The 22,173-nt window shown below is 40.6% G+C and overlaps 2 protein-coding genes across 6 annotated transcripts in view; one reads left to right on the top strand and one right to left on the bottom strand.

Annotated features, from left to right (window-relative positions):
- Dnalig3 (DNA ligase 3) overlaps positions 1 to 22,173 on the bottom strand; it is a 37,113-nt gene that overhangs the window by 13,527 nt on the left and 1,413 nt on the right. For 3 of the 4 annotated variants that reach the window (XM_071709742.1, XM_071709744.1, XM_071709741.1), the window contains 2 exons: positions 7,696 to 8,110; positions 5,998 to 6,279 (listed from right to left, as the gene is read on the bottom strand). In XM_071709742.1, the coding sequence (XP_071565843.1) occupies positions 5,998 to 6,279; positions 7,696 to 8,038 (625 nt within the window). In that variant the 5' untranslated portion in view covers positions 8,039 to 8,110. Of the gene's footprint in view, positions 1 to 5,997; positions 6,280 to 7,695; positions 8,111 to 8,829; positions 9,154 to 22,173 lie in introns of those variants that run through there. The other variant, XM_071709743.1, reaches the window with a different exon arrangement.
- On the top strand, positions 1,401 to 21,601 carry LOC139774464 (uncharacterized). 2 transcript variants are annotated; one of them, XM_071709749.1, is made up of 4 exons: positions 1,401 to 1,974; positions 13,391 to 13,602; positions 14,081 to 14,351; positions 17,636 to 21,601. In XM_071709749.1, exons 2-4 carry the CDS (start codon positions 13,411 to 13,413, stop codon positions 17,692 to 17,694), a joined length of 522 nt encoding a protein of 173 aa, XP_071565850.1. In that variant the 5' UTR covers positions 1,401 to 1,974; positions 13,391 to 13,410; the 3' UTR covers positions 17,695 to 21,601. The 2 variants fall into 2 exon arrangements, with proteins under 2 accessions (XP_071565850.1, XP_071565851.1); XM_071709750.1 differs by lacking the exon at positions 1,401 to 1,974 and adding an exon at positions 11,311 to 11,386.

Below are 22,173 nucleotides of genomic sequence, written 5' to 3'. Positions count from 1 at the left end.
CCGCTAGACCGTGTTTCATCCCGCTCGCCACGGCCTCAGATCTCCTTTGATCCTCCCGTGAAATATATCCGCCGACGCGACAGGTCGCAATCAGAAAGCGCGACAACCACGATCGCGTAGGCGCCGCGCCGCCGGGTCGATCGATCCGCACCCGCGATCCGACACCCGTCATTATTGCTTATCGCAATCATCGGCTCCGAAACGCGCGCATTATCGTGCGTATCGTTTCACATGATACGGGATACAAAAGCCCCTCTCTTTTTTCTCTCTTTCTCTTTCAGGCAGTCACGCGATGATTTTTTTGTCTCCACGATTGCGTCAGGTCAGTGCGTATGACGTTGCGCGAATACTCCGAAGAGAGCGGAAGATAAATTGGTCCGCGTCGTTTCGACCGTCGACAAATTAACCCTGAACCGCATGCCTTGTCGTGAAGGAGCGAAATGACACTTTCGTTCATCGAAAAAATCTTCGAGTGTATCACATAGCTTATTTTTCTGTAAGATTGTTGTATATTGCATGTTATACCGTTTCTGAAATAATTTTTATAATTTGCTTTTGAGAAATATTATACTGCATTTACAAAATTTTTCTCTATTTCGTAAATTAAGTATCTTATACTTTGTAATTATTTCATGACAAAATATTATACGCAAAAAAGAAAAAATACCCAAATTTTTACGTAATGACAGTATTCTACGTAGTTTTATATCTTTTCTTTTTAATGCGTAGATTTTCCTCACATTATTTTTTCTCGCATACTATCGAAAAAAATGACCGCGCATTCTTGACCTCTTTTACGAGGTAATTACCTCGACATCACGAGTTGCACGAGATTTTGCCGGACATCATTTATAGGTATTTGTAAATAAATTCTTTTATAATTTCTTAGAACACGTAACTTCTTCGCTTCAACATCTTAAAATATACTCAAGTTCTGAGAATTATATATACAAAGGAAAATATAACGGACAGAGTAAAACGAGCAGAGTGTGTACAATTCCAAAGTTATAAAGTAAATCAAAATCCTCGTCGTTCGATAAAAGAATTTGACCAATGCGTGTAATAGCGAAAACTTGCCCCCCCTCTCGTCTCTCTCTCTCTCTCTCTCTCTCTCTCTCTCTCTCTCTCTCTCTCTCTCTCTCTCTCTCTCTCTCTCTCTCCTTGTCTAGCCACGTCAGTGTCAGGAAATGTCGTAATATCATGTCACGATATTGTAACGTCGTAATATCTATAGGGAATGGATATCGTAATTGCCGAGTGCGTGAAAAACGCGACCATTCAGCTTCGGCGGGCAACGGTGCGCGACGGCGAAGAACGACGGGGCGGAATCGAGATAAAGAGCCCGCGGGCTCACGCTCCCGAGAGAAACTCGCGAGAAGTAAGGCGGAGGAAGAAGGAGGAGGAGAAGGAGATAAAGGAGAGCACGAGGGTGAGAGAGAAGACGATAGTCTGGAGCCAAGCTGGCTAACGCGAGAAGGGGCTCGCCGTCGTCGCCGTCGCAGCGCGACCGATCGCGTTCGCGGAGAGGAAGAGGCTCCCCGCGCGATTAGAGGTGGGGACGTCCGAGTGCTTATAAGACACGAGGGTCCCGCCGCAAGAGACCGAGAATCGATAGTTCGCAAAACCGCGGGGCAAGTAAGATCATTCGAGAAGCACGAAAAGGCGAAACGCGAAGAGAAAAAGAGGGAGAGAGAAAGAGATAGACAGATAGAGATATACGGGAAAGTATTTATAAACGAACGGTGGACTCGACGTTGACTCAAAGTAATCACGATCACCCGCGAATCGAACGTATAAATAAAAAAAATAAAAAAAAAATAGATTTATATAAGGAAACCGATCTTTCTTTCCACTGTGCGTGCTGCTCGGTAAGCTCGAGCGAATCATCGAGCAAGGAAGTTCGAGGGAAGCAGGAATTTTGGCGAGGCGTTATTGGCTACCTGAAGAATCTGCTCAACCCTTGCGACAGCGACAGTGAGTATCCTTTGGAAATCGCATCAACGAGATATTTTCCTATTTTCCTATATTATTAATCACCGTTAATACACGGCTTAAACAAACAGTGTTCAAGCCGAATAAATCAATGATTATTTAATTTAATTATTGGAGTAAAATTCGTAACACTCAAGGTAATTGAATAAGTTTTCGCAAATATGTGTGTGATATCTTTTAATAAGATTTTTTACTAAAAAAATGTCCAAAATATATTTATATCAATATCTAATATTATATATTCGTATAATCCAAGTATTTATTTAAAATAAAAGTGATTTTTATTCACGTTTAAAACTTTGTCCCTCTCGCCAGTCTCGCCTCTCGTCATTTGTTACTCATAGATTTATTTAATCGCACGTGTCGCGAAGGACATCGACTCCGCGAGCGACAACGGTGTCTCGAAAAGGGGCAAAAAAGGGAGAAGACTGCTTCTGTGTAAGCTATTCGGATGACAGGCTCGTATGAAGCTTTTCGCGAAACTTGGACGATCTTTAGGAAGTTTCGCGACCTCTCTTTCTTTTCGTCCGGCCACAGATAACCCCGTCAAAATTTTCCACTTAGCGGCCCTCGCGGTGCCCAAGTCTCATTCGCGCCCGCTTGGATGATTAATGGTTTCCTTGTATCCGATTCCGGTATCATCTTTATTAACCGCCGCGCCGCTCCGGGTCTCGCCCCTTCGCCTCTGAGAAAAGCGTGCGCGGGAAAGAGAGAGAAAGAGAAACCGCGCGAAACGAAGCTCGAAGGCGATCTCTCGGGAGGAAGAGCGATAGCGCGGGAAGAGAATCACAATGGAATGAGAAATAAAGCAGCGCAAAAAGCGGGGGAGCTTCGCGGCTCCGAAGGCAGCGTAGCGGGGGAAATCGAGATAGACCTCGAAGTGGTGGTGTTTACGCGGAGGAGAGAAAAGCGCGCCGCGCCGCGCCGCACCGGTCACCGCGCTCGTCGATATCCCCATTGATGAGATCGGTTAAATTCCGCATCGGTTCGCTCGCTCGCTCGCTTCGCCCTCGTTTTGCTTCTTCTTCAACTTCGCCGCGTCGCGTAACACGCGACCTATGCGTACGAGGCCTCGTGATTCATTCCGGTTTATTCCTCCGTCTCGTGCGACTTGCGAGTCACGTCCTGCCTCCGCCCGTGCCTCTACTGCCTCTTTCCGTTTGTCTAAGGCTGCGGTCCGATTCACGCTCACAGCGTTGTAAGCATCATTCTGTCTTCGTTGCACATCAATAATCAATATCAAACGAAGATAGAGCGATATGTTTACGGCGCTGTGAGCGTGAATCGGACCGCAGCCTAAACAAACCTAGGTAAAGCAGGAGCAGCAGGAGCGCAACCCATTGCATTGGTTTGAAGGTGGAAGCAGAGGAAACGGAGGGAGAACGTATCGCGTAACGACCGTAACGGATCGGATTCGAGTCCTGACGAAACGTTTCTTTCTTTTTAAGCTTTGATCTTTAATCTTCTCATTAAAGAAGAGAACAACCCTTTGGCATGATGAAGATGTAAACACGGTAGAGGGAAAGAAAAGATGAAAATAAGTTATAAACGTGAATAGAAAAGTATTCGTGCAAAAGTATTTTGCACAAAATTTTGCCACAAAGAGCTTTATTTAATACAAATCCTGGTGTAAATTAAGATTGCAGTTTTTTAAGATACATTTCAGTACATTCATCAGTGACTTATTGGTGATAAATTGATCAAAGCTTTTACTAACCACGGCAGATGATTTTGTAATATATTTTTAATTAACTAAATTGCAATGTAATAGAAAGAATTCATATCAAGTCCTACTATTTTCTCCATTTTTTCCCCTCAAGAGAGAGTTCAGTGTTGCAAAAGAAAAAAAAATCGATAAAAATGTCGAAACCTCCTCAGGTCTCTACTAAACGATGGAACAATTTTCGACAGACCGCAATACGAGCAAACGGCAAGTTGCTTTTTTTCGTAACGAGTAACCTGATTGAGGAAAAGGCGCTATCGTATATTTCGTGTCGCGTGACTGGTTTCGAAAGAGATCCGGATTTTTTTTGCCCAAAAATAAATCCGATACTGCTATCGAACTCTAACTGTAAACTTGCATTTCCGGTCGAAATCACAAATTACATATCTCACGATAAGTCGCGATAAGTAACATGAGCCACAGAGTAACAGAGTTGACTGCCCCCATTTAGCCCCGTACTCCGGACATGGGGGAATTTTTAATTTACGGGAACTTTCAAGTTTGCATCTATTACTATTACAATTCAAGTTTAGTTAAGAAGAAATTATTATCAAATTTCGTGCAATAAAAACATAAAGCTCAATATTTCGTTTTCCTCGAATTCTTATTTTTTATATTTAATCGCCGGAATTCTTTTTGGAGTCCTAATTATTCTTCTCGTTTAAGACGAAATATTTTAGGTTTTTTTATAAAAATATGTTAGAATCACCAAGATATCAAACGTCTCATGAAATATCAAAATAACTTTATGATTTTTCGATAACTTCATCTTAATACTTTTGCATGCATGTAGAATAGTGAAAGAAATCGACTTATGTAAAGAAACATATAGTTTCATTTAAAGGAACAAGGGGGTTGGAGAGACCGTGAGCGGTATTCTAAAAAGGACCCGAACGGATTTTAAAAGACCAAAAAGAATTTTAGTTATTCCTAATAGTGTCAGAGAATAGTGTTTTATTCAGATTGGACTCCCCTGTATATCAATGCAGATAAAAACAATGTATTGATGCACAAACATATTTTGCAACGATACATTCTTTATGCGTGTAAAATCATTTCGCAACGATAATTTTGCAACAATTCTTTATTTATGTGTTTCAAATCAGTTCAGGAGAAACAAATTTTGTTTACCCGCTAAAACTTTATTTATCTAACTACAATCTATCCATCACATCACAATGAAGTATATAAATCCTCAGAAATCTTCCTCTCTGCCGAAAGAACCGTCTTTAACGTGAGAACGGTAAGAGAAATCGTTAATAAACACCTCCGCGGCACCCTTGTGAAAATATTATAAGGATTCTGATTAATAAGGCGCTCATCCTTTCGGACTCGGATGTATTCATTTTCTTCTCTATATATTAAGAAAGGAGCAAAATAGGCTGCAGTGAGCGTGTCTCTTTTCATAATTCTATAGCGATAGAAAAAGAGATGGACCGATTGCAATGTTGTAAAAGGCGAGAGCAATTAAGTTTCGAGAGAAACGTTATGAGAACGAGACGAGATTTGCCAATTATTTGCAATCTACTGTCGGCTTATCGAGGTCACCGAAACATCTCTGATCTCGAAAATTATCGCAACCTCTCTCTTTTCTCTCTCTCTCACATTACCGCATGTGCATGCCGAATAATGCATGCAGATGAACTCGATTAAATTGTATAACCTCGCCACCCTCGATTACTCTTACTACGCGCCATCAATCTCGGCAATATATTATTTACCTATCAATTCTCGAACAAACGTTGATATGTATCGAGCGTTCCTACAGAAGTAACGTGGCCCGTGGCATAACCGAAAGAAGGGGGAAGAATTATTCCTCGCGCGCAATGATAAATCGAAAATTAAAATAAAACTTAGAGAATTCAAAATTTTTAATCTAGAATATTCAGAAAACCTTTTAAAATGTTCAGTCTTTAAAAAAGCCATCTGACAAAACTGCAACTCGACCAAAAAGAATTTAATCCAAAATTAATCCTCACATAAAAAAAAATCTAGAATTTAATCCAATTTAATCCTCACATCAGTTCAACTTTTAATAGTGGATCATCGGATCCCTTTTCATATCGGAGAACATAATATTCATTGCATACAAACAGATGACGTCAGTATATAAATAATATAATAATATATTACAGAAATAGCACAATTTCTCCCTCGTCGAAAATATTCGACCCTTTAATTAAGGTTCCCTTAATTTAGCTAGCAGTCGTTTGATCGATCGCTTGAGCGATTACGCGAGATATCGCATATATACTTATAGAAAAATAGATACAGGTACTTACCTCCGAGTGATCCTTTTGTGAACATCCTCTTAATAATCGCAGTCTTGTCGGTGTAAGCGTCGACGTCGGCGACGTTGCTGCATATACGTCGAAATTCGCGAAAGGAATCATCCTTCGACGGGATTTTGCTCTTTCTCTCCTTATCTTTCTCTTTATCTTTCTCTTTATCATCCGTTGCAACCTTCTTCCGATCTAAATTCTTCTTCACTGTTTTCCCCGAAGAATTACTAGAAGAGGCCGCTTTACGTGGCGATGTGGTCTTCTTCGCACCCTTAGCCGGAACTAGAAACGGGAATTAAGAGCTAGTACGCAGAGCATTAAAAGTTATTAATTTGTTATAACATGAAGTAATTATTACATTAATTATTATGATGTATTTATTTATTTATTATAAAACATGAAGTAATTAATAATTTTACTTCAATAATTTTAATATGAAGAAGTTGGATTAAGCCCCATAACTGCTTTCATTTATTAACTGTATTTTATTTTGCTCATTATGTTTTACTTACTGGCACGATATTATAATCTAGACGTTTTATAATATTTCTAATAAAATTTTGACATATATTTTTAAAACTTAAATATTGAAAAAAGTTCACACATTATTTATTTCTAACAAATAAGATCATATTAATCGTAATAAAATGAATAAGAGATGCTAATGAAATTTTTATCTCGGAGATAACCGTTGGTGGGTCAGAGTGACGAAATTTCTCAATGGCATTTCCTTCCTACATGTTCGTACATCGAGAATATAGTATCCACCTCCACAAAACGATTTCTAATTACAGGATGGAATTACGTAGTAGAAATAGCGTAATATAACACATTATGATCTTATATCTCAATATCGATATGAACTTTTCCACCCCCTTATGCGAGAGAACAGCCTAGCAATCTCTCTCATAAGCATCGAGCATCTTTGAAACTTTCTGCAAAGCTCCAGTCGTAAGGGAGAAACTCTATTAGAAATCGCGGAAGTTTCAAAGAGAAAAGCTGGAAAGCCTTTCAATGATTCTCTCTGTAACATCGGCGATGTCGCAACTTCGCTTCGAGATCATGCGACGGATAATACACTCGACTAGGTGCGAACGTTAATTCATTTCGAGAAATCGGAAAGACGCAATGGCGGATCTACAGATCTAGACTAATGAAGCTCGAGTTTCAAAACTTAAACATGCAGAAAGAGACATGTCCCAAAGAGACCAGATGTTCTTTTAATGGTACATTCCTTGGACAATTCGAAATTAATTTTTCAACATAGCTTAACAAAGCTATGCAACGATAATTTACGAGTCACATGCGATTGGCAAGAAATGACTTTTCACAAACTATAACTTTAAGGAATCAAATGGATAATGTTCTTTAGCTAATTTTATCTGCAGTTTACTATAACGGAATCTTAATCTGACTAATCTGAGATCATAGAAAGTTATAAGAATAAAAAACGATGTGATGTAAGAATTGGAAAATTATGATGAATGATAGCCTACATTTTCGACTTTTCCTAACAAAAAATCGACTTGAAATTCAAAAGATTTGTCGCTAAAAAATAAATGACAAAAATGATTCCAAAAAGTTTTCTATTCGACGAAACTTTTCGGGAAAATGTAAAGAGATCCGTCATTAGGCGCAACAATAGTGCGCAAATAAATCGCACGAAGGAAGTAATTTCTCTAAATTTAGAATAATTACATGATTTTTCGAATGCCTCCAGCTTGTCCAAGATGACCTTCCTGTCGTCGTCGGACAATTGCTCCCAACCCTTCACGTCCTCCGCGGGATCGTCGATCTTCTTGGTAGTGGCACGTTGTTTCGCGAACACGTCAAACAGACAGGTGACGTGGTGCCAGGCCGGCATCAGTTTGCCGTCCGAGAAGAAGCTCGTCACGTACTTGGCGATCCGTATCTCGCCCTTCTCGATCGGACATTTGCACTTCTTACATTTTGCGCGGCCGGTTTTCGCGCGTTCCACGGCGAACGGTTTCTCTTCCTCCTGCTGTTGCTGCTGCTGTTGATCCTCCTCATCACTGGACATGACGTTCGAAGCGTCTATCGCGTTCGAACGAATTTAGGGATAACGAATAACGGACGGAGAAAACTCTTATTCCTGAACAAAAGAAGAAAATTCATTCATTCGAATAGAATTGAATTCAACTCGACAAATGATATAACGTTAGGCGGCTCGAGCATGATTCAGTCGATACAATTCGTACAATGAATTCATTAATGGCGCGAAGGATTTATTTTATAATATACAAAGAAAAATACACCAAATTGGAATAAGATATTACTAATTCTTAATTTTCAAATTAATCTTTTCGAAAACAAAGTCGCACGTATATTCTTGTTTCTTCACACAGAATCGTTGCTTTCCCCACACCGCCAATTACAGAACGCCCTTCGTGTAAATTACCACATACATATGCATGTCGTTACCAAATACCTCGCGAGCATTCTCGTAAGGTTTCCGCGCGTGGCTTTCTCTCTCTCTCTCTCTCTCTCTCTCTTCCTTCCTCTCTCCCTCTGTTTTGAGCGTTACACATTCGAACGCGCGTAACTGAGGAACCAGGGATCAATTGCGGATCTATCGCGGATATGCTATACGCCCTAGCTAGCTTTGCATTAATTTCGCGTGCAAGTTAAGCGGCTCTTTCGTAAAGGTAGAGCGGACAAAGCGAGCGTGCAGTTGCGCAAGCCGCTACACTACACACTCGTAAATGACGTGCACGTGTAATGGGTATTAGGTAATTAACCCCAAACAGGCGCACGGCGCGGGATTCCCCGTTGATACACGTGGATGTACACGACGACCGAGTTTACACTTACAATTAAGAGACGCCAGTTTTTATCCATTACTGGCAACATGTAAAAAAATCGATGTAACGCCAGGAACAATTTATCTCCCTCAAAATCGGATTCACTTGGGACTCCACAATTGAAATGTCGGTCGAATTTTCATCGCGAAAGGATGAGATTCTTCCGCGTTCTTTATCTTGTCCCCTGTCGAACAATTTAAATTCGTTGAAATGCGTTAATGTCGAGACGTAGGCGAAATATATCGAATTGCATAGACAAAGTTGCTGTACGCAGTTCGCAATGTCGTAGTTTGCGTTCGTGTATCAATAATCTGTTATTAAGCTCTTATTAGTGAGAGATTCGAATACAATAATCCTCGAAGTAGCATTAGGAAATGCTTTAAATAGCATTCCTCTCTCTCTCTCTCTCTCTCTCTCTCTCTCTCTCTCTCTCTCTCTCTCTCTCTCTCTCTCTCTCTCTCTCTCTGCCTTTCGTTGGCGATAAGCGAAGATCGAGTGGGATGATCCCGCTGCGTCTTATCTGCCGACGGATATCGGGCGGTCCCGATCACCCATCGAGGTCGATCGAGATCGAGGATGCTCGGATTTATTTACTCACAGAACTAACAATTTCATCATTTCGCGCGGGATCTCGCGCGAAGAGGAAGAGAGGGAAGAAAAAGGGGAAGAAAGAGGAGAGAGGATAAAGGGAGGAATCTTGACATCGAATCTCGATAACAGTCTCCCTCTCCGTATCGTACGCGCGTGTCCCCACCCTCTTCCCCTCTGTGTCGCGATAAGAAGCGATCTCGAGTGTCACCACCCGCCCGCGACGTAAGACCGGACATTGCTAAATTTCTAATTATAAATATTCGCTCATCAATGCACAATTTATGACCGGAGACGCGCGCGTGTTCTTGCGACCGACGCGACGCGACGCGACGCCGCAAGAGCGCGATCCGCGTGATCCAAAAACGCAACCCTCCTCCTCCCACGCGTAGATTTCTCAATGCCTCTCAATGCCTAGATGTCTAAATTTCTCGACAGAATTCAGAGGAGAATGTGCGCATCGAAGACGAGCTATCCGCCCGCCTGGCGTTGCGCGTTGGTTTGTTTTCATTACGCGTCGATACTATCGGCAACTTTATAATGCGCGTCATTTTCCTCGTCATTGTCGTAATAATTAGCGCGTCGCAATTAAATCGCGCGACACCAGACGGGAGTATTCAAATCGGCTTCTCGAGCAATCTTCGACAAAATAATAAAGAAATATATGATACGCATATCGGAGACTTTCCGCGGATTCTGCGGACGATGAGTCAATTATATCATATCAATAAATTTGATTTTCATAAACAAGAAATTATGAAGCTTTGATTCGAGTCGACGATCGATTCTTTTAATAATAAAATTTTTTATATCAAAATTCTTGCACAGGCTTTTAAAAAAAGAATTCGAAACTTTAATAATATACGTGCACTGAACCGGCAGAAATGCCTGGACATATATGTATATATATCGAAACGTCCAGGCATTCCTGCCGGTCAGTGTACTCACTAAAAGAGGAATAAGAAACACTCAATTAACATAAAATGGAAAATAAATGTTATCAAAAATAACAATAATTTTCGATTTGGATAATACAGATGATTTGCTTGCGCTCTTGCACTCTTAAATAATTTTTTTACGTAAATTCTTACATTCATTCTGCATACAAAACTGTTAAAGAAAGATCATCTAAATTTCTTAAAAAATGGATACTTTGTATGAAATATTTCATACAAACATCCGCGATATAAATATATTATCTCGATATGTTCGAACAAAAAATATGAAATATAAAGTCTTCACTCATAAAATATTTACTTTTCGACGACCTTATCTGAATACTTTCTGTCATACGTGAAATAATCGATAGAAATCGATTTTAGCAGGCAAATTACTATACCGAAAATTGCTTTTATATTTCTAAGATTCTCTTTAATTACCTTCTTAATTTTTTTATTTATATTTATTAGACATCTTTTAACAGACAAACAAAAGTTTGCGGCACATGTTTTAAAATTGTTTACGCTACAAGTAGAATTACGTACATATAAGTTACGTGATTCGATGCAAGAGAGTCTCACCCCGATCAACAACGGAAAGAAAATCGAAAATCTGTCGGTTCGCAGCAAGAACGTCATCTTACAATTCCGTTCGCGCGATATCAGGTTTTCCTTGGATTCCAAATCAGAATCCAAGAATGACGGTGGCTTAAACGGCGCGGTCAAGGAGAACCGTGTATAAACAACAAACGTGCGGGGGGGGGGGGCAGGTAGGCATCGCGCGTTTCGGCGAAGAAATGATGATGAGAGGCAGGGGGTCGGGCAGCCCTTCTTATTTTCCCGCGTTGCGTCGGACACCTACTACAACAGGGCGGTTACGAGAAACATATCGGGGAGGGCGGGGATGAGACACGGGTGCGGAGGAGGATACCTGCGCGCGGGTATAATAGAGGGTGCAACAGCCCTTCGTCGCTCATTCTACCACCGCGTGTCGTACCGTCGACGAAATAGATCGCGAGTTCTCAGCGAGATTCGACCAAAGTAAGTTACGCTCGCGCGATTCCCCGATCGTCCCGACAGAATTTCTACGCGCGCCATTTCATTAACGGCGATTCTTTGGCTCGTTTAAATGAAACGGGTTTAATTTAGTTAACCCTCGACTTATCGAATATTTTTAAAGAGTTGTAGGAGTCGTCGGGTGGATCCCTTTGTATCGGTCATTCAATTTTATTTCTCTCTTTATTTTTCTTGCTAATCAATTTCATCAAGTTCAATCGAATAGATTAAATTCCGACGTGACAAACGAAATACTCCCTTCACTGTCATCCTTTGTTCGGCCGAGCTAAAAAATTCGTCGATCGCCGCACCAATTCCTAGTAAATCACTCGGTAAATCATCGGATCCCCAGCGGCGAGCTTCTGCGTCGAACGCGAGTAAATCTGCGTGCGAGAGAATTGGTTTCTAATCGTTTTGTTTGCGACAGAGACAAGCTCATCGCGGTGCGCTTGTTCTCGCGGCCAGCGAGAATAACGGCGAAATCGATTTAGAATCTATAAATAATTGTTAAACGCAGCGCGCGGCGCGTTTCTCTCACCGATCACCAAACAGTGATCGCTCCGTCCGCCAGGTCCGCCTGCACCGATTTCTGGATATTTATTATTATTTTCCTCGTTAGTGTTATTATCGCCGCGCCGTGACGCGCGACGGCGACGTGTCCGCGCATCTGTCACTATCGTCAATATCGTTTCCCATTATCGTTATTGTATATGTGACGCGTGATATCGCGCAGTTTCGTGATAACTTAGCCCGATAACTTAGCCGCGAGTCTCCGCTCCCTCGCGCTCGATTTTACTTCTTCGTTACCACGTGACACTCGGCCCGTCACGCGATAACGCCGTATCGGTCAAAAGGATAATCCGCGATGACCCCGCGGGAGACTCTCGTTCGCGCGGATCGTACAAATCGCCCGCCCGTTCCCACCTCCATCTTCGAGATTCGGTGCCCCGTCCTCCGCGACGAGGCAAAAAAATCAATTATATCAGCGCAAAACCATCGCCGACGAGCATCTTTTGCCCCCCGCATCTTGGGTCCTCCGCGCGCGAACGCGGGGATGACCCGCGAGAACCTTTTTATCTCTCGGTCTCGCGGTGACGAGAGGAACGTTACGATATACATAATACAATCACCACGACTGTATGCTTTCTCTCCGTTTTCTCAAGCTTCGCCGTTCGCGATATACCAACGCGACTGCGACATATGCCTACGCGTGCGAGAAAGCACGCGTACTTACATATTCCTTCCGGTTCCTTGCATTCGCTTGTTCCGCGTTTACTTGTGCCGTTTTGTGCCTCCCAATTTTTGCTTTTTACAGCTTTTTTACGGTTTTAGGAAGTTTGCTTTTCATAAAGGCTATTGCTATCATTATCATTACGAAATTTATTCGAAAAAGGAAAATTTCTTTTCCGATCTCGAATCTCGGCAGGATATTTTCTCACTTTCCTTTCGGGTATTATGACCGTTTCGCAAACAATTCCGTTAATTCGCGAGGATTCCGATATTTCGGACACGAAGTCTCATAACTTCCAAACGTGTCTGCGGAAAGCGAGAAAGAATATCGGAAAAGGGAAAGTAGTAAAAACGTGGCAGGGGTATCCATAAAGGGAGAAAACTTGTTGATCTTCCTGCAAAAACACATTACAAACGCGAAATATTTTCGTCATATTAAGAATACAAAAGAGATTTCGGGAAGGAGCTGTGTCCAGTTGGAAGGACAAAGATTCGTTCCTGAAACATACTCCCCTATTTTTCGGGTGATTCAATTAAAACGCTCCCAACCCGTAATTTCTCGTAATGAACATTCTATAATGCTTCCGTAATTCTTATATGTAGGTAAATCATCTTTCTCATTCATATAATTTCTCTAACAATCCTCATTACGCAATCGTAATTCTTATAACAATAATCCCGTCTTACGATATCCATATATTGGTTCTCTGTATTATTCTTATCTTCTGTACGAGCGCGCTTTTCTTCTCGTTTTCGCAGAGAGCACGAGATACGAGGGAATGACGAAAAGAGGTAGTCGACGAGCCGCCGCTAGGACAAGCTTGTGTCTGCTGGCGGCACTCGTGCTGTCCTGTGCCACGAGTGGCATCAACAGGGCCCACGCGTTTCCGCAACCGCAACCGCAACCGCAACTGGAACCGCTGCCGCCGGGCTTCTTCTACGGCGATTCCGCGGACGAGGCAGAAAATATCGTAAGCATAGCGTAATCTACACGCGGCGACGTTTCTTCGTCAACAACCGGCACAATTCCGCTGAGTTCATATACTCAGGATGCTTTCGAGCAAAGAAAATGATTTAGAATCCTAGATAGACACTTGTGTTCAACAGAATTGCCTATTGAATAGAGAATTCCTGAAATCTCGAAAGCTTTTTTACTCGATAACCAATCGCGTGACACTGTGTGTCCACGTGGACATTTTCCGCTAGAAAGTATTTCCCGATACTAAACGCGTGCGATAAGGAGTCTTATTCGCGAGTAAACAAAATGCGCTTGACATAAAATCGCGGTTCTTGCACATTCGTAGCATTGGACTCGCGGACATTAAATTAAATCGGCACACAAGAAATTACATGGAGAAAAATATTACAGTGTATGAATTACATAAAAATCATATTTTAATTTTCTTTAAATCGCATCTCTCGATTCTTATTCTACTCGATCGTGCGCAGATGCTGGTGAACCGTCTGAAGCAACTGATGGAGCAGAAGCACCGGGTGGTCGAGCAGGAGCACGAGATCACCGACGAGCAGATCGAGATCCAGGCGATCCTGGAGGCGAAGGCGCGGGAACGGGAGCGGGAGCGGGACCGCGCCATGTCGATGGAACAACCGCCGGACTACTCTGCCGGGGAACCGGAACCGGAAGCGCTGCCGGTGCCCGCGGCCATGATCCACGATCAACAACACCCGGGCAAACGACACGGCGTGAACGCGGTTAGCTGTGAGTATTTCCCGCCTCTTTTTGTTCTTCGTCACTGCAAAGGGTAAATGCAGGCTCGAGAGTCGAGCCCCGAGAGAAAATCCCGCGGAATCTCGCTGGGACGTCCCTCAGATACAGCGCGCCTCGCGTGAAAGAGAATAAAGCGTAGAGCGAGATATTTGTGATAACGATCTCTTTTTCAAAAGAAGAGAAATGATAAATCACACGGACGCCCGGACGCCTCGGTACAAATTAAAATTGATTGAGATGATAAATAGAATAGCCTAAGCTTAAATTAACAGTTTGCAAGAAGTTTTATGGAGCTTTATAATAATGAGGCAAAAAATCAAGAGTAATGTACCGCGAAATGGTTGAGCAAAGATATAAGAAATAAAAGTAGGACCCGAGAAGAGTTTTACGCGAAAGCATTCTAGTAACATTACCCGTTGAGATATACCGGTGATATCTCTTAAAGAGGGGACATTCGCGGAATCATTTCAACGTATTTCCCGCGGATTTCCGTCGTCACGTGGGATGACTCGGATTCGGAGCCGCTAAACAAAACCCGGCCGTTATCGCTCCTCCCAGGATTAGACAACTAGATCCCGAGGATCGGGAGATTATGCCGCGCACGTTTCGGGAAATCTCGCGGAGAATTCTTTTTCATTTTTGGCGGTCGAGAATATATTCCTCTTTATTTCGAGATGGGTGTTCGGGGAAAGACCCCAAGAAATCAGAGAAAGAGAGAGAGAGAGAGAGAGAGAGAGAGAGCGTTTCTCGGCTACCACTAATCTTACGAATAAACTCTTCTCGGCGAAACAAACGTGCGTGTTGCATACATGTATATATGGCAATCTGCGCCGCGTTCGATCGATCGAAGACGATCATCGATGACAATTGATTGGAGCAATTGGCGCGTGACGCACACGGAGAAAATTTTATATTGATTTATAATACGATTTTAAATTACAATTTACTATTTTTTATATTATCGGTGGACCATCATGACTTTATAGTATAGATTATAGTACACATAGTAAAATTTAACTTACTTAACATATTTTATCATTTGCCATAGTAAAAATTCGTACACTGAGAGAAAAATTCAGGTTTTTTTCCCATCAAAATAATCAGATATCCGTCTGAAAATTAACAGACGAATATTACCGATCTTTTTCGAACAGCTAGGCTATAGCACCCGAAAATCCGTTTTCTCTCTCTCAGCCGGTCACTCATCCAACTAGTATCCGCGCCCGGCGTCGCTTGACTTCGATGATCCAACACGCTAGCACCGATCCTCTGACTCTGCTGCTTCTTTCTTTCTTATATTCGTATATAACACATCTTTATGGTGTTCAAAAATCTTGAAATTTATTAACTAGCAAATATTAAAAACAACGCAACAACAATACAGTGATATACAATGAATACTAATCTTGTCGAGCATAAACGATTTTGTCGAATAATTAAACGCGGCAGTCAAAGCTAGAAGCGTAATATACGCCATTTGATTTTTAATCGTTTTTAACTTTGATTTAATTCATTAAATAAAATCTTCACCTTGTGTTCAGATAGCGCCGTTGATACACGAATAAGATTTATATATCAACACAATATAACATAATATTAAATATATTTTAAAATTAAACATGTAATAAAGTTAATGAGAATAACGAGAACGCCTAAAGGCGCTACTTGGACGCACAAGGTGGAGATTTTATTTAATAAATCAAATTAAAGTTAAAAATGATTAAAAATCAAATGGCATATATTACATTTCTAGCTGACTGCCGCGTTTACTTATTCAACAAAAATCGTTCATGCTCGACAAGATCTTGCAAGCAACGCTTATTTCTTTGGTGGAAAGTCCACTTGAAAACGCTGTTTTAAAGTGGAAAGAGTTAATTTTTACTATGGTGTACAGGAAAAATTTATTTGATACATATTTTTTACATCTCTTTGTAATTCTAACTTTTATCCAGCAAGTTTTTGCTTTGAGACATAAAAATTTTTACTATGAGAAAGCGTAAAAATTGCGTTGCTTTATGGTTTTTAAAACAATGGCCATAGCATTTAAACTTATAATTCCTTAATGGTCCGAAGTTAGTGAAAAAACATAGTAATATTTAATATAAAATTTTCTCCGTGCATTACGTGTCTTTCGCTTCTCTTTCTCTCTTTCTCGCGCGTATCTTTCTTGATTGATTCTTCGAAACTGATTCCTCGACTCGAGCTCCAAAGGGAGATCGTCGATCGTAGACTTTTCATTTAGATTACAAGGTAATTTAGGTAACAAGCGGTATTTGACAATTATACGTTCGTTCATTAAATACGAATGCAATTTCTTCTTGTCTTTTCATTTACCGCGGAGATACTTCGTGACGTCTAAAAATTAAGTATGTTTGTTTAAATATGAGCGCAACTCTAAAAATATTAATAGGCATGATGATAATTCGTATTGCTCCGAGTAGTCCTTTTATTTGAAGTGGGTAGGTGCGCAATTCGCTAATTTTAGTTTTAATCTTAGAGAACATTTGAAGTTCAAATATTTTCTTCACTGTGGCCTCGAAGTGCCAGTTCGCCTACAATATGCCATGTGGCATGGTAGAGCAATATCATCTCAAAAGACAGTAGTAAACATGTTGGCTGCCGATAAAATACATATTAGATGATGATTCTGTTCGCGTTTTAATTTAAAAAATGCGGCTGAAGCCGAGAAAATCCACGTTCTGTTCTAGGCGAAATTACTCATATGAGTTACGACGTAAAAAGCGAAAGATTTCGTAAAGGAGATTTTGATTTGAGTGACCAACTATGTCCCGATTAACCTCAGAAATTTGAAAATTAGAACAGCTGCTAGATCAAAATTCCCCATAATAAACACACAACTTCAAGTCACCCGACAAATTATTTCTGTTAAATTGCATCAAATAAAAAAATTCAGAAGGAGAGTAGATGAACTAACTTGTGAAGATTGGTAATTAAATTTGTTTGCTTAAGCACGAGTGCTCTCTTCCACAAATAACGTGTTTAAAACGGGTGGTAATAATTCGTATTATTTTGAACAATCTTCTCATTTAGACTTGTAATGTTCGATAAAATTAAGTTTCTTTGCTTAAACACGCGACAACTTTTTCACAAATACGTTAATATATTTTGTACAGGGCGATAGTGATTTGCTTGAAATAATTTTAATAGCTATTGATTTATAATTAATATGTAAAGAATTCGTAAAAGTCACGATGCAACGTTCACCGCGATGCGGCTGCGGCAGCGGCGAGTAACGGACGCGATTCATGTTTCAGACATGTCCCTGTGCCACTTCAAGATCTGCAACATGGGACGTAAGAGGCAATCGAAATAAATCTCCGTAAAAGGCAGTCGCGAGAAGTTCGAAACAGACGGCGGACGCGGCGAGGATCTGAGGAGCTAGGAGGAGAGACCTCATTGTGCTTTAAGAAAACATTAAGTAAAAGATCAATAAAACACAGCTTGTCACGGTCGATTGAGAATTGAAGTGAGGAAGATAGCAACGACGAGCGGTCGATTTTTAATTGTTTTAACACTTACTCTTTCTTTCGAAATACCTCTTTATTAAAAAAAAGAAAGAAAAAAAAGTCAAAAGTTTGTCTTGTCTAAAATCTATAATAGCTGTCCTGGACACGTTCCTATATGAACTCAATAGCAATAAATATAAAGTGAAATATTCAATAATTCTTTTCTACAGCACGATAAAATATGAAAGTAGAGAAAAGGTGAAAAAGAGATGTGCAATTTGTGACAAGAGAAACGTATCCGTCAGTAAAAAAAAAATAGTTATCGCTCCTCCTTGCTATCCCTTCGGGACTATGATTATCACCAGTATTACACACGCGCGTGCGCGCGCGCACACACACATACACATACACGCCACGTTGGATCTATGTGCGACAAGTTACAGCGCGAAAAGTGAATCACGCGAATCGCGAGATACGCCAATGTGACCGCTCGACGAGCGTTTCCATTAACAAACGTCGATCCTCATCAGTCCCTCCCTTACGACGAGGCACCGCGGGGCAAAACAGCCGCGGTTGTGCAGAAAAAAAATTCGACCAAAAAAAAGGAGATAAAATACGTTTCGTTCGAAATGTCGAAACCACCTCGGCCGCCGGACGAAGGCACAACGTCCGACTGGTTCGGACGAGAGCTGCGCGAGCTGCCCGACTACCGTTGAAACTACTAGAGATATCGAAAGCCCAACGACGAGGTACTGTTAAGTAAGGACCGCGCGATACCCGAAAAAATTATACGCGCGAGAAATGCGCGATCCGAAAATAAGGAACAACGAAATAATTTTGATTGTACCGTCGCGGTATCTCTATTTTCTTATAAAACCAAGATGTTAAAAAGAATTAATGAACATAAAATCGGACGTCCGGCGAACATCGGACTAAAATTTTCAATACCATACATAATTTTATCGATACCGGTACTCTGTTATATTACTAAGAGTCAACAGCATCATAAATTGATCGAGTGTGTAGTGTAGGTACTTCTCGATGTTCGTTTTTACAAGAGAAATTACAAGAAAGGAACGACGTATGTAAGTTAATGTGCATGATGACACACACAAAATTGTAATTAATTAAAGAACTTATACTCGTTATCTTTTTGTGAGACATACATCGAGAATACGCTACATCTGATTGATGTAATAATAATACGTTCAGTATACCAATCGGTTTTTATTTCGTTTATCGTATAAAACCGAAAAATACGGCACGTAATCGGTATAATATTTTTTGTAGCATTTTCAATTCTTAAATACGTTAGCTTGATGGATATAAAAAATGTAACGGGATTCCATATCGTCTTCATTTCCTTACGTATCGAATATAATTCCGCATTTCTAAAGGAAGAAAGGTAGAGAAAGTAGAGTGAGAGGTCTTCCTAAGATTCCGATTGCGCTGATTTCAATCTAAACGGGATTGCGAGAAATAGACGAGAAAAAAGCACCCAAACATAAGCTAATAATATATTAATCTTCGTTATATTTCGATTACGTGACCGGATACGTGGAATGCCTGGCGAAAACGGAGGGTCGAGAAAAGCATATATATCGCGTGATTAATGAACTTGGAAATCACAGCTCAATTTCGGAGGCTCGATAACTCGATAACTCGATTTAAGAGACAGATATCTCGATCTCATAATAGAAGGTTTCCGAGAGAGAAACTTCCGTTATTTCTGTTTATAAAACGGAAGGAAAAAAAGGAAAAATATACAGGAGCATCGGTTTTATGCGAATAACCATTTAAACACTAATATCAAAATCTACTTAATATTACCTCGTCGATGGCAAAACGCGAGTAATTAGAGTTTCATCTTTTTTTTCAAAATTATATCGACCGTTTGAAAAAATGGTGTTGATTCAATAATTGGGCGATTAAGTAAGCAGTTATTATTTTTCGGCGAAAGATATAGTATATATTGTTGTAATAGAAAGATTTGAGAAATTTTATGAGGTATGAAAATAAATACAATTTATGCCGAAAGTAAATGGTTTGTGTGTTTATCAAATATTGAAATATTCCTGATAATGTGATAGATACATTAGCCATTGGTCCCGAACTCTCTTCCCCAGGTAACGTGACATTTAAAGACATCTTAATGACGTATTATTGACGTTGGAGACGTCATTAAGACATTATTAATATTGACATCACTCTGCTATCTGGCTCCCTGTCTCAAACTCTATCATTAGTAGAAATTGTTCAGCATAGCAAGCCATCATGTAATATCTGAAAATAAATAGAGATAATCTCCAAAGAGAACGGAAATGGATTTAGAATCGTGGCGAGTCCCAAAATCCCCAACAAAAATATCTTGAATTTTCAAATCTTACTTTGCGCAGAAAGGTAAGCGTTATTTCGCGAGAAATTATTTTCATAATTAACTTATAATTAAATAAATTTTGAAGGAAAAATTGTTCAGAAAATTCCTTCGGTTCTTCGAACATTAATCGCGCCATTGGAAAGCCGTTGAGAGAAAATAATATTTCTACTATACTGGATGATATATATATACACCAATTAATGAAAGAAAAGAAAGAAAAGAGGAAGAAGAAGTTGACCAAGAACTGTGCGCCAATTATTTAATCGACACCACTTTCTCGGTCGCGCCTATAATAGTCAAATGATAAGCAGCAACGGAAGATGGGACTGTTAAAAGTAGAAAGAAAAAAAGGAAGAAGAAACCTAATTACGAGAAAAAGCCTCTTCTCCTCGTTTGCGTCGCGCGAACGCTCTTGCGACGTATGTAAAAGTTTTATCTAGCACTAACGGACTACGCGCGAAGATTTCGTAAGAAAATTGAACAACAAAGGGACGAAATATCGCGACATACGACTTACGTTTCGTAACGTAACACGCGGGAATCTGAAATGGAAAATTGTTGACACGAATCAGGCGACCGAAAGGCGATCTCGATCGCGCGCGATCCAAGTTATAGAATACGAAAGCTATCGACACGGCGCCTCGCCTATATTTATTATTATTATTATTATTATTATTATTATTATTATTATTATTATTATTATTATTATTATTATTATTATTATCATCATCATCATCATCATTATTATCATTATTATCATTATTATTATTGTTATTACCATTATCGCCATTATTGTTACTTATTTCTTAGTTGAGCTAAGCCGAAGGGACGCGCGTGCCGAATCCTTCCTCGAGACTATCACGCCACGTTTTATGCGACGTAGTTTTAATGTAGTTAATATAGTTTGCCACACACAACTCGATATTATTTCAATTTGCCCTTAGCGATGTACGTAGAATATATATTTCGAGTGTAATTCGAAAGCGAAAATCGATGGAGATGATGAAGGAGGGCACCCCGCGTTCCTTCGTAATTTATGAATCGTCGAGCCGGGCCGTTTCTTCGAGAGAGACGTGCCGCTTCTTATTTATTTAACTAACGAATATCTCGTAGGAGCTTTGTGGTATTATCTCCCTCCTCTTCTTCTCCCACCTGTGAATTAATCGACCCTCTTGCGCTTAATTCGTAATCCGCCGCGCCGACGCTTCCTTTCCTCCCGCCTTCGCGTGTCCATTGAGCACACTTTTGCGGGCCCGATTCGTTTGCGGGCTCAAACAAAACAAAACAAAACAAAAGGGAAAAAAGGAGAGAAAGGAAACGTCCCGTTACGAATAGCGCGAATCGGCGCATGTACTTCGCGCAAACAATGCTAATGATAATAAACTGTATCATCAGAATTCTCCTCCGTTTATTTATCCCATTTATTTACATGCCCCTAGGGAACCCGTTCAAAATATCTTCCCTCACAGTATATTCATTCAAACGTGAAAAATGATTTCAGCGAAACGGCCGAGTTTGCTCGCTTTGGACGCCGCCGCGGTTTTTCCGGGAAATGCGGGGTCGGGAATTATAAATGTAGCGGCAAACACTCGCGACGTGTTTTGCGGCGAAAACGTGATCACCTTGAAAATCAAAGATGCAATTCTTCTTTCAACGATATTAAAATTAATAATCGCGAATTTCGTAATAGATAAAATTAGCGTTTCTAATGATGTTTGGAAAACGGGCAGCTAAACTCTGGAGAATTGAATAAGCGCGCAAAAATAAATCGGAAAGTGCATCGTCGCGCCATAGCTACGATAGCGATTGGAAGCAAAACGAAGAGCGGAAGAGGTAAGCGGATGATAACTATACGTAGCTACTTCATCGATGGAGGTATTTGCAGTCTTCGCTCGCTGCTCCGTAATCCGATTTTGGCCATATTGTCCTCGGAATAGAGGCAGGAGCCAATTAAATAAAGAAGAAGATG

This window comes from Temnothorax nylanderi, unplaced genomic scaffold (assembly GCF_030848795.1).
Source record: "Temnothorax nylanderi isolate EJ_2023f unplaced genomic scaffold, tnyl_v1.0 TNYL_tig0081_pilon, whole genome shotgun sequence".
Taxonomy (NCBI): Eukaryota; Metazoa; Arthropoda; class Insecta; order Hymenoptera; family Formicidae; genus Temnothorax; species Temnothorax nylanderi.
This window is presented reverse-complemented; position numbering and strand designations above follow the sequence as displayed.

What these genes read in the sequence shown, in the direction of transcription:
- LOC139774464 (XM_071709749.1), top strand. Translation starts at nt 13,411, where the DNA reads ATGACGAAAAGAGGTAGTCGACGAGCCGCCGCTAGGACAAGCTTGTGT. An exon ending in CGGACGAGGCAGAAAATATC is followed by an intron (nt 13,603 to 14,080) that starts GTAAGCATAGCG and finishes GATCGTGCGCAG; the next exon opens with ATGCTGGTGAACCGTCTGAA. An exon ending in CGGCGTGAACGCGGTTAGCT is followed by an intron (nt 14,352 to 17,635) that starts GTGAGTATTTCC and finishes TTCATGTTTCAG; the next exon opens with ACATGTCCCTGTGCCACTTC.